The 14952-nt window shown below is 41.8% G+C and overlaps 1 protein-coding gene across 2 annotated transcripts in view; it reads left to right on the forward strand.

Moving 5' to 3' along the window:
• The window catches only part of MCU (mitochondrial calcium uniporter), a 96587-nt gene that overhangs the window by 79564 nt on the left and 2071 nt on the right, over positions 1-14952 (forward strand). For both annotated transcript variants that reach the window (XM_082052936.1, XM_082052935.1), the window contains exons 2-7: positions 2417-2486; positions 6461-6631; positions 7544-7648; positions 10815-10975; positions 11453-11656; positions 13757-13873. In XM_082052936.1, coding sequence (XP_081909062.1) covers positions 2417-2486; positions 6461-6631; positions 7544-7648; positions 10815-10975; positions 11453-11656; positions 13757-13873 — 828 coding nt within the window. The remainder of the gene's footprint in view (positions 1-2416; positions 2487-6460; positions 6632-7543; positions 7649-10814; positions 10976-11452; positions 11657-13756; positions 13874-14952) is intronic.

Here is a 14952-nt window from a genome sequence, read left to right on the forward strand (position 1 = left end):
TGATGGATATGTATAGCGTAACTGCCATCTCCTCCCGTAAAATGTAGCGGCAGCCTCCTGCTGTGGGGTTAATGAAACAGAGCTGGTTCAGACCTGAATCAGGGTGGAAGAGTTACCAACGGGCTTAAACCTGGAGGCACATCCGCTTTTTAATGAGTCACCTTACATGCCCTGTTTTCCAACCCGTGTTGCCTGTATTGTATGAGGGCGGGAGGTGTTTGAGCCAGCTTATACCTGTCAAATGCTCATGGCCTTAAGGTGAAGCCTTTACAGATACTAACTGATATCTTTCAGCTGTATAGCTATTTGGCAATGCTGGGTTTAATGCGTTTCAAGATTTTCTAAACAATGCTACTAAATCTTTCGGGCTGCTGTGCGAATCTGGTGTGCAGTATTTACACAAACAGATGATTAATGCCACGTAAAAGGGAAGAGTAAAGCAGTGAAAAGCACGTACCTGAAAGTGCCAATTGTGCCATGGGATCCTGTAAAATACATATGTAAACGCTGGAGGAGGAGGTTTTGTGTCTCACTGTATAAATTCTGCCCACTTACTATTGCATCTGGTCTGATGCTATTTGCAGAAGGATTAAAATTGAACTGGCTGGTTTCAAATAGGAAAAGGTCTTTTTTTTCAACTTCCTAGAGAGGCTTCCCCTTCACGGGTAAAATTTCATGCTGAAAACTGGCTTAGATGTGGTGTAGCTTCTGATTTTTTTCATCATATAATAGTGATGCCAAGGTAGTGAAGCCTAATTTGTCCAGAATGTGAGGCTGTATCTGTGCTTTGCTTTGGTGTTTTCGAGTTTTAAAACTTTAGGGGTGGGGGATCCTGCTTGCTCAGCAGTAGCACATGGGTATTTGTCAGTCCAGACGACTTGCTATTCTCAAACCTAAAAAGGCAAATTTGCCCTTTGGTTCCTAATGTATGGCGGTTCTTTTAAACGTTACTTTTGCCGAAATATTCAACTTCCCACTTAACTTCAGTTACATCTGTTTAAATCTGCTTCTCTTTTCCTGTTAGCTGCCTTTTTGACTCCACTGTGGGAAGCTGAAAAATGCAAGAAGGGAAGTGGAAACTTACTTGACCGATATTTGTCAGGATTGAGAAAACCAGAATGTAAATACAGCACAAATGAGAGTGGATCTGCAGAGCTGTCAGTGCACTGGCCACCTGGGCCATAGGTCCTGCTTTCAACTCAAGTATAGTTGAAACTATCCTGGGTTTGCACAGCAGGCTTCAGAAGAAAAGTAAAGTAGCAGATAAAGCTATTTCAAGCAGATTATTTAAAGCAACCTTGCAAAATATGGAGGTCTGGACAATTTGGCAGAGAAATGTTTAACAGCATGGGTTTTGTTTGCAAACTTGCATTAGAAATTTACTTAAAAATCAACAAGCCCTACCCCTGAGATACCTTTATACAATTGCAGGTTTGTCAGCTGTGTTTTAGAAACAAACAAACAGAAGCAAGCCCAGAGCATGGGAATGCCCATATTGGACTGTGAGTGTTGAGAAGTGCCAGTCACTGAAATATACAGCACTGTAACCAGATGGGAGCTGGTGTGCCTTAGTCTTGTCTATTTTTAATTGGGCTCTCTGTGCTAGACTTATAATTTCACTCTCGGGGGAGAATTAGTGTATAACTAGTATAACTTATCCTGGAGGATGGACTTTAAATTGCTCAGATTCTAGATCTTCCTGAACAAATTAGTCCTTTGCCAAGGTTGCAGAACATATGAACTATTCACGTGCTTGCTTCTTCTTACTAGGCTCTTGTTTTACAGCCTAGTGTCACAGGTTTTGTTTGTTATCTTGAACAATTTGTTCTTCCATGAACGGGCATGTTTACTACTTGTATCTTAGAGTCTGGCTTCCCTCTGTAAGGGCAAGAAGAAAATATATATTAGCACAGAGAACAATCGAAGAGAATGAAACTCGTCATCCCCAACCTTCCACCACTGTTACACTAATACTTAAAGACTGATGCTTTTATGTGATTTCTACTTTCCATGTCTGTGTAGTAATCAAAACTGATTTCTTAAAACTGATTACACTCATTTCTTTAAACTGATTAACTCAATGTGGCTTTTAAAATACATTTTTACATTAAAGAAGGAATAAAAAAACTCGCAGCTGTTGCGTGACATATTCCAGCTCTCTGGGCATTGAGAGCGGGGTGTGGAGAGGTGAACTTGGCCAAGGGGGGAGACCTTGCTGGGTGGCAGATGGTGGAAGATGATGCTGTTCATGACAAGCACTCCCGGTTTGCGGGTACCCCTGTGGTGGACAGGAGGAGATGCCCAGCACAGGCACTGGGACAGGGATGGTGGAGGGGGGGGACAGGAGGTGCCACTGCGTTGGGCTTCTGCCAGAACTGAACATTTGTCCTTTTTTTGCTGTGTTTGTATTTTTTAGGTGCATCAGAGGTTTTCTCCTTGGCAGAGCGTGAGAGTGGTCTATTGCAGTACAGTAGTGCCCTCTGATGGTGAGTATCGACACGGGCAAACTCTTGGCTCACTTTTGCCTTTCCCGACTTAAATCATGTTTCCTGACCCCTTTTCTGGTGAAGGGTTTTTTTTAACTAGGAAGCAATCTACTTTTGAACCAAGGAAGTGACAGACACCAAAGTCAGCCCGGAAGAATTAAGGAAATGGGCAACGTTTCTAAGAACTCTTCCTATAAAACCAGACAGGGTTTATAAAGATGGATGTCATTGCGTGCAACTGTCCACATTTTTTGGCCAGACTTTTTCCTGATGTAGCTGTGAGGTCTGTGTGATGCCTGCCCTTCAGGGTACTGCGTGCCTTGTTAACTTTATGTAATGAAAGTGCAGCTTATACCAGCTACTTGCTCAAACACTTAAAGCACTGTTTGCTGCAGTAAATAAATTGTGAAGCCAAGGCAATTTCATTCCTTTATATAAATTCTGAAACAGCTCAGACAGTAAACTAACTTTTTTAATAACGTTGTCAGGATGTAAAGCAAAAGAATGCACATGACAAATCTCAGCATGCAAAGAGAAAGCAGCGGCTTTGAGATCTCTGCCTGCTCTAACATCCGCACGCTGTGCGCAGAGACTGAGCACTTATGCCCACTGACACAAACGTTTAGTGGATCCTCTCCCCGTTAAGGCTTGTTAATAAAGCCTGAAAGCTAATAAAGTCAAGGGCTCTATTGCTTTCTATGCCAGGATAAAGCGACTGTGTGCAAACACAAAGAAAACGTGACTGCTGCGGAGAACTCAAAATAATAACCTCAATGCTTAAATAGGTAGGAGTGTAGAGGACAAATGTAAGGTTGAGAGGGTAATGTAACTGTGTAGCTACTTGCCTGATTTGATTTTACCTCCTCTCATGTTGTGCTTGAATATATCTTGTTGTTTCTTGCAATAACTTCACCAGTAGTAAACGTTCAACTCTGACTTCTTTGGCCACACTGTTTTTACTGTACCTTATTTTGGCTCAGTGTGTTGCTCAAGTTGTTCTTATGCGAGAACAGAAGTATTTTTAAAAAGCACTAATGACCCGTTACTGGTGCACATATGGTTGAGTCAAAACTTCGTGGTGCTCGCATGGAATTCATACCTCAAAGCAACCTTATGCTTAATATAGCGTGTAAAGCTTTTAAAATCTTCCACGGTCTTATTTAGCAGCATCCCCGGCCAGGTTGAAGGTGTCTGTAAATGTAAGCGAAACACACTTGTATACAATTACTTTCTTTTACTTATCCCATGTATTTAAATACTGGTTTGAAATTTAATCAGTGAAGATTAGCTGAAATGTTAGCTCTATAATTAGTGAAATGCCAAAACGCTTTGTCCACTTAGGAACTTGTAATTACCCTCATGCAGGCAATCCACAGGGCTGGCAGAGCGGAGGAGGGCAGTGCGGACAGCTGCATCACAGCATCTTGTGTTAATAACTTCTACTGGAGCTGTCTGTTGCTGTCTGTTAGTTTTGTGTTATTGACATGTCCTTTGGATTATTACTTTGTTTTTTATTCACCTCTGAGCTCTTCCTTCTCCAAAGCAGTAAAAATTTGACCAGGCATTACTTGTGTGGGAGGTGATGAGAGGATCAACTGGAATTATGGACTTTCCCCAGCAGTGAATTAGGCGAGAAAATTGCTTTTGCAAGTTCTTTGTAAGGTAAATGTAAACTAGCTGTAATTCCTAACTTACTGTCCCTGTCCTCCGAAAGAAACAATTTGGTCTTCAGCATTTCCCCTGAGGTGGGCATCCTTGAGAAAGGTTTTGTGTGTGCTGCCGGCATCGGTGGCTCTTGGTGCAGTCTGACCTGTTGCATTTATCTCTGGTCCATGGAGGGTTAAAATGCAGCAGGTACTTCCTCCAAAGCTGCGTCCTTGTGTTGTGCCAACTGGGACACACAGAAAAGTGTTGGTGCTAACGCCGTTATCTGTTCTCCTCTACAATGAGTTGGCTCTTTGTATGGTGAAGGGAGCATTTTAGATAAATAATGCTTTTCATGTCTCGTACATACATTAATGTTGTGTATGCCGCTCACAGAACCAATGAATTCAATATTTAAGTGGCTGTTTTAAGCTTCTAAATGTGTTGAGCGCTCCTTCTGAGCCTGCTATCGCCAAAGTGGCTAATGCCAATCTATTTCTTAGCAGTCTCTTGCTCAAATACTTGAGTGAAAGAATGCAAAAACTCGATAGCTGGTGTCATAACAGCTGCTTGATAAGGAGCTTGAAATTCTGTCTAACTGTCCTCATAAATTGGCAGGGTTTTTTCCCCCCCCAGTAAATATCTCACTGTCATCTCCGAGTTTCTAATCAGAAAACTAAAGCTACTAAAATCCTGTGAGGTGTCAGAGTCTTGAGAAATAGGCACTTACAGGCTTCCACATACTGGGACCTCTTGGGATGCTGTAGTCACTTTAGATGTCTGTACTTGGTCACTTCCACCCAGGCTCTGTCGGCACTGGAGAGCAAACCCCCAGAAGAGGGGGAAAAAGCCTTTGGATGCTCGATTCACTTCATGTGAGGGGAAACTCAAAAGCCCAAGAGAACTCTTCTGGCTTTGCCAAAGTGTACTTGGCATATCTTTTCTCAACATCCATCAGCTCCTCACTTTGGAGAGGCATGTTGCCCCAAGACTTGTCCTAATATGCAAATGATCCTGTGATAAATGAATTCATCACCTGGCAGCAAATCACTGAAAGGGGAAGAATGAAGGCTGTTGGTTGCACAACTTTCTTAACAGTGGCAGTGCTGAGAAATAGTTTCCTCTGGTAGTTAAAATGACAATGTTTATTTCTATTTCTACTTACGTTGACTTGTTTGACCGACTAGTTTTGAGGTTGGCTGGTTAAATTGACTTGGTGTATCAATACATGAGTTAGACGAGTTTAAGTAGACGGTGTGGTTCCTATAGTTGGCCAGAGCTCCAACAGGTGGGAACACTGAGCCAGATGCCGTGTGGGTGGGTGCGACTGCACAGTCCTTGAGACAACAGCAAATGCTCTGTGCAATAAAAAAGACCTTACGTTTTTACATAAGGAAAATACATAGCAATGCAATGTGAATCATTTTTAGGTGTGCTTCTCTATCTTAGTAACTTCTCCACTTAGGGAGATTTTTGACTGTGTGTGACTCAGTAGAGGGCTTGGGGAGTTTACCTTCTCTTTTCTATGTCTGCACAGAGTGGGCTGTATTTCTGGCACTAAAATAAAAACCGGCTGACAGTTCACGCAGGTCGCTACCGCCAATTTTAGAAAGGTGCACTGAAATCTTTAAGAATGCTCTTGAAAAAGCTCTTGACAGCACTAAAGAAATGGAAAACGTCCTTTTATCTACACCTGGGAAGTAACGTCTGCTGGAATACAAAGCGTATTGATCCTATGAATTTTAGATGAAATGACCTTGAAGCTTAAACTCAGAGTGCTGTTCCTCCAACCTCATACTCCTGACTGCTCTCTTAAAGATTTGTTGCCTCAGGACAAAGAGGAGGAAACCAGAACTAAACAAAAATAAAAACGTTTAAAGTGGGTTCTTCCTTGATGTTTTCTAATATACACAGTCTGCAATTGTCTTCTGGGCTATAAATCCTGATAAAATTGCTCAGTGTTTTGTCTTCCATAGGCCAAAATAATGATTCTCAAAAACTCACCAAAACATACTGCGCTGCTAGTTTGTAGCTTTCAGATATCATGTTGCCTTTTGTATCAATGTGATTGTGCTTAGAATAAGTGTATTTTACTTTTCTGCAAAGCACAGGAAGTTTAATAGATGCCACCAAGTTAATGGGAGTGAAAACTTTTGCCATCAGTTTTAATTTGATGCACACATCTCTTGATAAAAGATGAACCAAAAAAATCAGTCTGTTCTATGTTCAGCTCTACCAACGTTTGCCTCTTTCCTCATGAGAAAAGTACAAAACTATTGCAAGAATATTTAGTTTTTAATGATAAACTTGTATTTTTGTGTTCTTTGTAGAAGTGACAGTGGTTTACCAAAACGGGTTACCTGTGATCTCTGTAAATCTTCCATCCCGGCGTGAACGTTGCCAGTTCACACTTAAACCCATCTCGGACTCCGTCGGTGTGTTCTTACAACAGCTGCAAGCAGAGGACCGAGGAATTGATCGGGTTGCAATCTACTCAGCAGGTACTTTTGTTTACAAACTGATTGATTTACTCACCTGCCAGCTATCTTTATCCAGCCTTTTGCTTTTTCAATGTAAGTTTACTGTGGTGGCGTTCCTGGAAAAGCAGAAGGTAGAAACGCCATTCCCGAAGTAGGAATATTGTTAACTATCTCTGTGTAGTCAGGTCTGCCAAAGAAATCTGACTGTAGAGTGAAGGACGAGGAAAACGTTCCTAATGCTGAGCTCATAGACTCCAGTCCTGCTGGAGGTGTTTTGGGTGAGTTTCCTACTATTTAGTAGGAAAGGTGTGAGCTATGCTACCGATGTAGGTGTTCTAATTGGTTTGTAAGGAGCTGGGTGTAAAAGATGATACAAATGAAACAATATCTTGCTTAGCTATGAAAACCCAGTTATGTTTTCCATCTCTTATGTCACCGTATTGTTCAATATGTCTGTGAGACACCAAAGCTCTGAAACATTCTTAAGATGTCTTATGAAAGTGCCATCAAAGGAGGCGTTTCCTTAAAAGTCTTGGCCTGGGAGGGAGGTCTTTGCTGGGTTAGTGATGTCAAAGCTGTTCCATACTGGAGATTTAAATAATTTCTAAGGCCAGTGGGAAGAGATGAAGATCACCTAAGCGGATTGTACTGCAAAACATAGTCAAATATTCAAAGTGCGTGGAATGGAGGGAACTTCTTTTTATAAGGTGACCCCAAATATCATGAATTCAGAAAAGCAGCTGCACACATAGCTCAGCTAGTATTGGCATTATAAGGTCTCCCAGTATACGTATCAGTCTTGACAAAGAGTATCCTCTGTAGGAAGATGCAGAAGTCCAACAACTGGATTTGGGCTGGCTTTACAGCTTAGCCACAGCGTGTTCAGGTGCTTTGTTTCAACAGTTTAATGAGTCGCTTGTGTTTGCCTTGCAGATGGCACACGTGTCGCCTCCTCCACAGGCATAGATTTGCTTCTGCTGGATGACTTCAAACTGATCATTAATGATGTCACGTACCATGTTAGACCACCAAAGAGAGGTAAAGCAGCCTGGTTCCAGTAAACAGCAGAAAAAAAATCAGTCTTCAGTTCCCTGTTTAATGGCAACATGGCTTATTTAACTCATTCAAGAACATGAAATGTTATTTCTGAAGGAAACCTTGGTGTTTCTAATCCTGCCCTTGGAATCTGATTTAGTGATACCCACATAATCAGAATAGTCAGTGATGAGAAGCAAATATTTGTTCTACTCAAAGCCAGTATCCCCCATTAAAGGAATAAATGAAGAAATGTAATTTCTTTCCATTTCTAACTTCTTCTGATTTTTTTTCTAATAACGGCAAAGTAATTTAGTTTAGCTCATTCTGAAGGAGTACAATACAAAATGAGAATTAGATTGAAAGTTACGTTTTCTGATTTAGAAGAATCAATTGTTCCCTCACCTGACAGTCAACACTGTTTCAAGTGTGGTACTTTAAATAATTGCAAATAAACCTTGAAACTGTTAGCTGACAAACAGTGAAATAAGAGACTCTGCTCTTGGAAGATTACATTACTAAGAATCCAATAGCAGGGGAAACCAGCCTATTTCGAGTCAATCACAAAATGCTTTTAAATAACGGGAGTTTGGGTACTTGTGTAACTTTCAAGATGTGAAAACTTGCAAGAAGTTTTTGAGACACTCCAGAGTTACTGGCAGTGGCAGGAACTTGGTATTTTCATCTACCATCTTTTCTCCTAGGCAACTTATTAGGCTTCAAAAAGCTCCTGGTTCTTGCGTACTAAATACTTATGGCTGAGGACTTAAGCAGAAGGACCAGTTTGGGAAACGTTGGTCTGCTCATTGCTTAGCTCACAGATAAGGGGGGATTTTTCTACCTTATAGTTCTGTTATTGTTGCAGGCAAAAATACAAAGTTTGCAAGCAGTATTTTTCTAAAAGGAGTTTTTAGCCATGTAGACAGACTAACAAATTAGGGAGGATTTATAACTTGACTTGCACATCCGATTGAGGTTAGATGGTGAAAACGCCTTCCCCTATTTATCTGGATGTTTTCCCTAGTCTCTGTGCCTGCCTCTCTTCAAGCAGTAGATAACAAACAAAATCATTTATAAGGCAAAAGCTGTGAGGGAAGTGTTGATGTTCCTTTTACCATCATGAGCAGCCTAATAAGATGACGCATTAAAGCAAGTTGATTGATCAAAAATCAGGAGACTGACCATATATTTTGGGTCTGAGGCTACCCTGGGTGGCTGGCTTCTAGGGAGACATGCTGATGTGTGCCACCTTTCTCTGTAGGTATAGTTAGCTCCCGAGGAGCTTTTTGCAAGGCAAGTTATCATGTATTACAGCATTTTATTGTTCACAACTAAATGAGAACGCAAACATGGTGTCTATTTCTGCACTGGAGAAATTGCTGTCCCAAGGTAAGGTGGTTCATACATCTCACCTAATGTTTGGGAGAGCAAAGTCTGTGTTAATGAGTCGGTGTGGTGTTGGTTGGCTCGCTTGTAAGATGCGCCCATTGTGTGCTGGTAGGTGAGCTCTGGGATCACCTAGGTTACATGAAATAGCTGCCTCTGATTCATTTGCCATGGAGATTTCTATAGTTAGCTTGTATTAAAATGAATGTGCCTGTAAATAGAATCATAGAATCATTTCAGTTGGAAGAGACCCTCGGGATCATGGAGTCCAACCATAACCTTACCTAACTCTAGCACTAAACCATGTCCCTAAACCTTTTAAACCCCTCCAGGGATGGTGACTCCACCGCTTCCCTGGGCAGCCTGTTCCAATGCCTTTCTATGAAGTATTTTTTCCTAATATCCAATCTGAACCTCCTCTGGTGCAATTTGAGAACATTTTGTCTTGTCCTATCATTGCTACTTGGGAGGAGAGACCAACACCCTCCATGCTCCAACCTCCTTTTCAGGTAGACAGCAATAAGGTCTCAGCCTCCTGTTCTGCAGGCTAAACAGCCCGAGTTCCCTCAACTGGTCCTCATCAGACTGTTAGTTCTGTTTTAACTTTTCAACTATTGTTTTTCCATTTTTACAGCATCACCCTGTGTATTTTGAAATGGAAATGCCACAACACTGTAATCTTAAGTGCTAAGTACTTCTGGATGGTTACTTCAGTAGGAACACACACACCTCTTTTTATTTTCCCCCCACAGGGGAGCAGGAGCCCTTTAGCTGGGAGAGGATATGGTGTGTTCTGCCTTGGCACAGACAACTGAGTCACTTCTTTCCCTTTAGCTGCTGGTGTTAAAACTTAAGCTGTCTGTAGCTTCTAATCAATTGAAATTCTCTCACTTGTTGCTGGTTTGAGAGTTGCAGGCCAAGTCTAGATGGGTTTCGGCAACTTCTCCATGTCAGTTCTGCTCTCTGTGTTGGTAAACTCATTATTCTGAGAAGATGACCTAAGGTACAGGCCCAAGGATGCTACAAAATATATATATATATATATATATAATATATATATATATGTTTTTAGATTATTTGGCTAATGTCAAGTTCTTTTGCTTTAATTTGAAACATTTTTTTTCATATGGAGTGTGTAATATACCACTAGTCATAAATCCTTTACAAGTTGATTTCCTTTAGGAATACTTTTTGTGTTGAAATGCAGGGATAAAGGCATTTTCCTCTAGTGGCCCTGTTACTGTCTTTAAATATACTGTGAGAGACAATTCCATTGTCCTGTAGGCAGCACAGTATGGGGTAGCCCACAGAGTGCTGAGAAACAATTCCTGGCATTGTTACTCAAAATAATTATCATAAGACTGCATGTTCTGGGGCCGTTAAGCCAGGTCTTCACTGGCCATCGTCAATAACCATGATTGCTGACAGATTCTGGCTGTTTCTCAACAGCTAATGTGATGGATCAGCCTCGTTTAGTTATTAATTTGTCTTTGTTAAGCCTTGTATATAATTATGGATTAGAAGTAGCTGTTGATACCTGGCAAGCTAATAGCATGGATCTCTTTTCATTTTTCTTATCATATATTAGGAATACCCAATAATAAACCTTGGTTTTCTTTTGAAGAAATAGCATTGTCTTAGAGTGCTGGAGCTCTTCCAAATACTTCTTTGTTGAAAAGATAGTTTCATGCATTTCTTGTGCAGACTAGTAGCAGCTTCTGAAGCATATATGAGAAATTCTGTGGATAAATGCATATAAAGCAGCCTTTGTTTTTTTCCCTAGAGCTCTTAAGCCATGAAAACGCAACGATGCTGAATGATGTCAAGACATTGGTTCAGCAGTTGTATACAGCCTTGTGCATTGAGGAGCACCAGCTGAATAAAGAGAAGGAGCTGATAGGGCGACTAGAGGAATTGAAGGAGCAACTAGCACCACTAGAAAAAGTAAGAGGTTCTCATTGTATTTTACTTATCCTCTAAAGTCATCCTTCATTTATTTCAGGGTTTTAATTAGGTGCCTGGCATGCTTCGAATAGTTTGATGATCACTGAAGCAGAAGATTCACTAAGTATGTACCAAGCCATATCTGTTTCTGTGGAAGTGTTTTGTTTCCCTGGTTTATATATTTGGAAATTAACTTGGTAGTAAATAAAGACCAGGGCTAATGCAGCAGAACTCCTCTGAACATAGAGAAATAAGCAGCTTTGCAAGGTATCCAGAGCATGCTCGGGGAAGATATGGCTGATGGCAAGATACTGATAGAAATCTGGATTTGTCTGCATAACCTAAACTCAAATCATACGTATGAAACCACTTAAGATTTTTAATATAAATACAAGCTGTTATTTTTACATTATCTCTTAATTATATTGGCAAAATTCTTTTTGAGAATATAAGGCATGTACTTCTTGTCTCCTGCAGGTAAGGATGGAGCTCAGCAGGAAAGCAGAGAAGAGGACAACCTTGGTGTTGTGGGGAGGCCTGGCCTACATGGCCACTCAGTTTGGGATTCTGGCCCGCCTCACCTGGTGGGAATATTCTTGGGACATTATGGAACCAGTCACCTATTTCATCACCTATGGTAGTGCCATGGCAATGTATGCTTATTTCGTAATGACTCGCCAGGTAGGACTTGTCATGCTGATGTTGACCCCTCAGTAGAAGACTTGCTTTGAACTTTGCTCCCGAAAGAAATAGGAAAATTGTGTCTGTTAGAAGTCACCTTCCCCCTTCCTTGTTCTGTTGGAACATGGATGCCACTTGATTTAATTTGTGCTGTCCAGGATGGTGTCCAGGTGGTTGGCTCTTCTGGTGGTGGTCACTGCTGATTTTCTGGTTGTCTTACCATAAATACATATGTGTGTTCTGTAATTGATTGCTTTAGCTATACAGGATCGTCTGCTGACTGGTCGTGGTTTCTGCACACATGCACACAGCATCACACACGTTGACTTGCACTGCTGTGATTTATCAACCCAAATGAACTATGGGTGGATGAGGTATCTTCTGAGTTTCAAGGAAGAACACATCTGTGTTCTCTGGCCTTTTAAAAGAGACAAAGGTTCAGGGATCATGTTGGAAATGCTTTTGTTTAAGTGTTTCATGGATCTAGCCTCCCATCCAGATAAAAGATCCTTCTCTGGATCATTGTAGTTGTGACAGACTACGTGGTTTTTCTAGCATACATTTTTTTCTCATCATTCCTGTTTAAACTTCATAGTCCCACCTAAAAAATGAGGGAAGGCAGGCTCAAAGAGTTTCTACTGTCACAAGACCATCACAACCGTTGTTCCAGGTGTTCCAGCACGGTGTCCCAGGGGTCTGTCAGCTGCATCATTTCAGGGGTTGGGGACACGTGCTGCAATAGTTTCCACTAAGTGTGGTTGGAACTTCTGGCATGTTTGAATTCAGATTTATTGCTTTGATTGCCATCTCTATCAATTAGTAACTCTTCAGCCAGACCTTGAAATCTCGGTGTTTCAGGGCTGGCTTGACTCAAATGCAGCTTTTTTCCAGCAGGCAGCTCTGATCGCTGGCTGCACAGCAGGCACAGGGGCTGTGCCGTGTTCCAGAGCGAGCGAGAGTTAACTTCAGCAGGCAGGCCTGCGCTTTGTAGGGCTTGTGTGTGGGATTTGGTGCAAACAGCTCTGCTGCTCTGAGTTATCTACACGCTCTAAAAACTCGTGAATTTTACAGCAGAGCATCGCTGGTAAAAGCTGTGGTCTTGGGTTCTTACTCTTGCTCGCATAGCTTGATTGAGAGATGAACTCATCAGCATCTAGACTTGCTTTAATTAGCCGTTGTGTGTTTATGACCTTAAGAAAAAGAGAATAAGGACCATCTTACAAAGGTTTATTCCAGTATTTATAGCTTTTTTTTCCCCCCTCTGTTTCTCCCCAAAAACTTGTCAGTATTGGAACCCTGAGATGTGTTAGTTTTGGTTCTCTCTGCATGGAAGGATTCACACATTCAGGACAGAAGGGAGGTGATGGTAACTTGCTGCCGGAGTGTATTATAGGGGTGGAGAAGCAAATGCCTGACTGTCCTGGCTCTGGCTGGGGTGGACTTAATGTTCTTTACAGTGCTGTGTTTTGAATTTGTGACCAAAACAGCCTTGATAATGCACCGAAGTTCTTGCTATTGCTCAACAGTGTCAAGGCTGCCTGTGTTTCTTGGTGTTTCTCCCTGCTCCCCCCAGTCCCGGGTACAGGCTGGGGTGGGTGAGGTGTTGTGAGGGAGCTGGGACACCTGACCCAAACTGCCCAAAGGGATATTCCGTACCATATAACATCATGATCAGCACTAAACTGGGGGGAGTTTCTCCAAAACAGCTGTTGCTTGGATATTGGCTGGGCATCGGTCTGCTGGTGCTAGGTGGTGAGTGATTGCTATTGCACCACTCTTCTGGGTTGTTTTTTTTTCCTTCATTTATTAAGCTGTTGTTGGGGTTTGTTTTCAACTCTGAAGTTTCTCTTGGGTTTTGCTGTTTTGTTTCTTTTCCCTCACCTGGCTATAGGGGAGGGAGGGAGTGACTGGGTGGGGGCTCAGCTGCTTGGATTGGGGTCACCCCACCACACTGGGTGACCTTAAAAAGTGCTGTCTGGTCGTGTGCCTTCACTGGCAGAAACTAGTCATCCTCCCAAAATGCATCTGATACGTATTGTGCTAATGGTGTTGCATCCTATTGTGGCTTTATTCGGATCTTCTCTCCTTTTGTCTTTTTAGGAATATGTTTATCCAGAAGCTAGAGACAGACAGTACTTATTATTTTTCCATAAAGGAGCCAAAAAGACACGATTTGATCTAGAGAAATACAATCAACTCAAGGATGCAATTGCTCAGGTAACAAGAATTTTTCCAGAAATAAGATAAAGAAATTACTGCTTGCTAGTTCTTAGCTGCTATTAATAGATGCACCTCAAATAAGAATGGGTGTATCTGAAGTTTTCAGCCCATTTTCTTGTCACAGCCCCAGTGCAATCACTGAATTGGCTTTGATATGCCCAGGAATAGAACTGCTGGATGTGTAAATCAACATGAAATGGTTGCCTATATCTGTCTGTAAGGGCCTTTTAAGAAACTGCTGGCAAATCTTTAGTTGCTTCAGGCACTTCATGCCTCAGAGGAGCCTAATTCAAGATTTCCTCCTCAGCTCCTCCACACCAGATGGATTTAGTGAGGAGTGAAGCCTGGCATCCATTCAGTCAACATCTTCCTGACATAGCACTTCAGTGCGCTGGGTTGCAGTCCTGGAAAATAACATTCAAAAAATGTAGCTGTATTGTTAGAAGCAACGGGGACAGATTTCTCATGCTCTAGAGACAGACACTTTTGGCAGACTGTCCGCACTGTGGGATCCGTTTAACAAAGGAGATGGGTGGAGATTTTTTTCCTTGTGTTTCTGAGAGCCTTTCTGCAGAAGGATGGCACAGGCAGAAAAAGCAGAGCTACCACATTCTTTTTCACTGCTCCGGATCATTCTCTGTTTATTCCCAGGCTCTGGAATTGACAGTGTAGGATATCCAGGGCAAGATGTGTTTTCCTCCTGCCTTGGAGAAGGAGCTGCATGAGGAGCAGAGGAAGGTTAGGACTAGACTGTCTTGGGTTCATGAGAAAACTTAGACTTCTGTGTTTTCTCATGCCATGTTGAATATGGGTACCCTTGGGTGACTGGATTTTCATGGAGCTTTTCTTACAAAAACAACTGTTCCTATTAATCTAGCCATATTTTTTAAAGGGTTCCGTTGGTTTTCTGGGGATCAAACTTTGCCTGCCGTATTCCTTCTAAGTGGCTGCACGTGGACAAGTTGAGAGAAGTACAGTGCTGAGAATGGTTTTCCCAAATACGAGCCTGTGACTTTGTTTTACTTTTTGAAGCTTCCATTCTGGACAGGAAAAACAAGGAACTATGGCAAAGTTTT

Source organism: Streptopelia decaocto, assembly GCF_964273445.1.
Source record: "Streptopelia decaocto genome assembly, chromosome: 5".
Taxonomy (NCBI): domain Eukaryota; kingdom Metazoa; phylum Chordata; class Aves; order Columbiformes; family Columbidae; genus Streptopelia; species Streptopelia decaocto.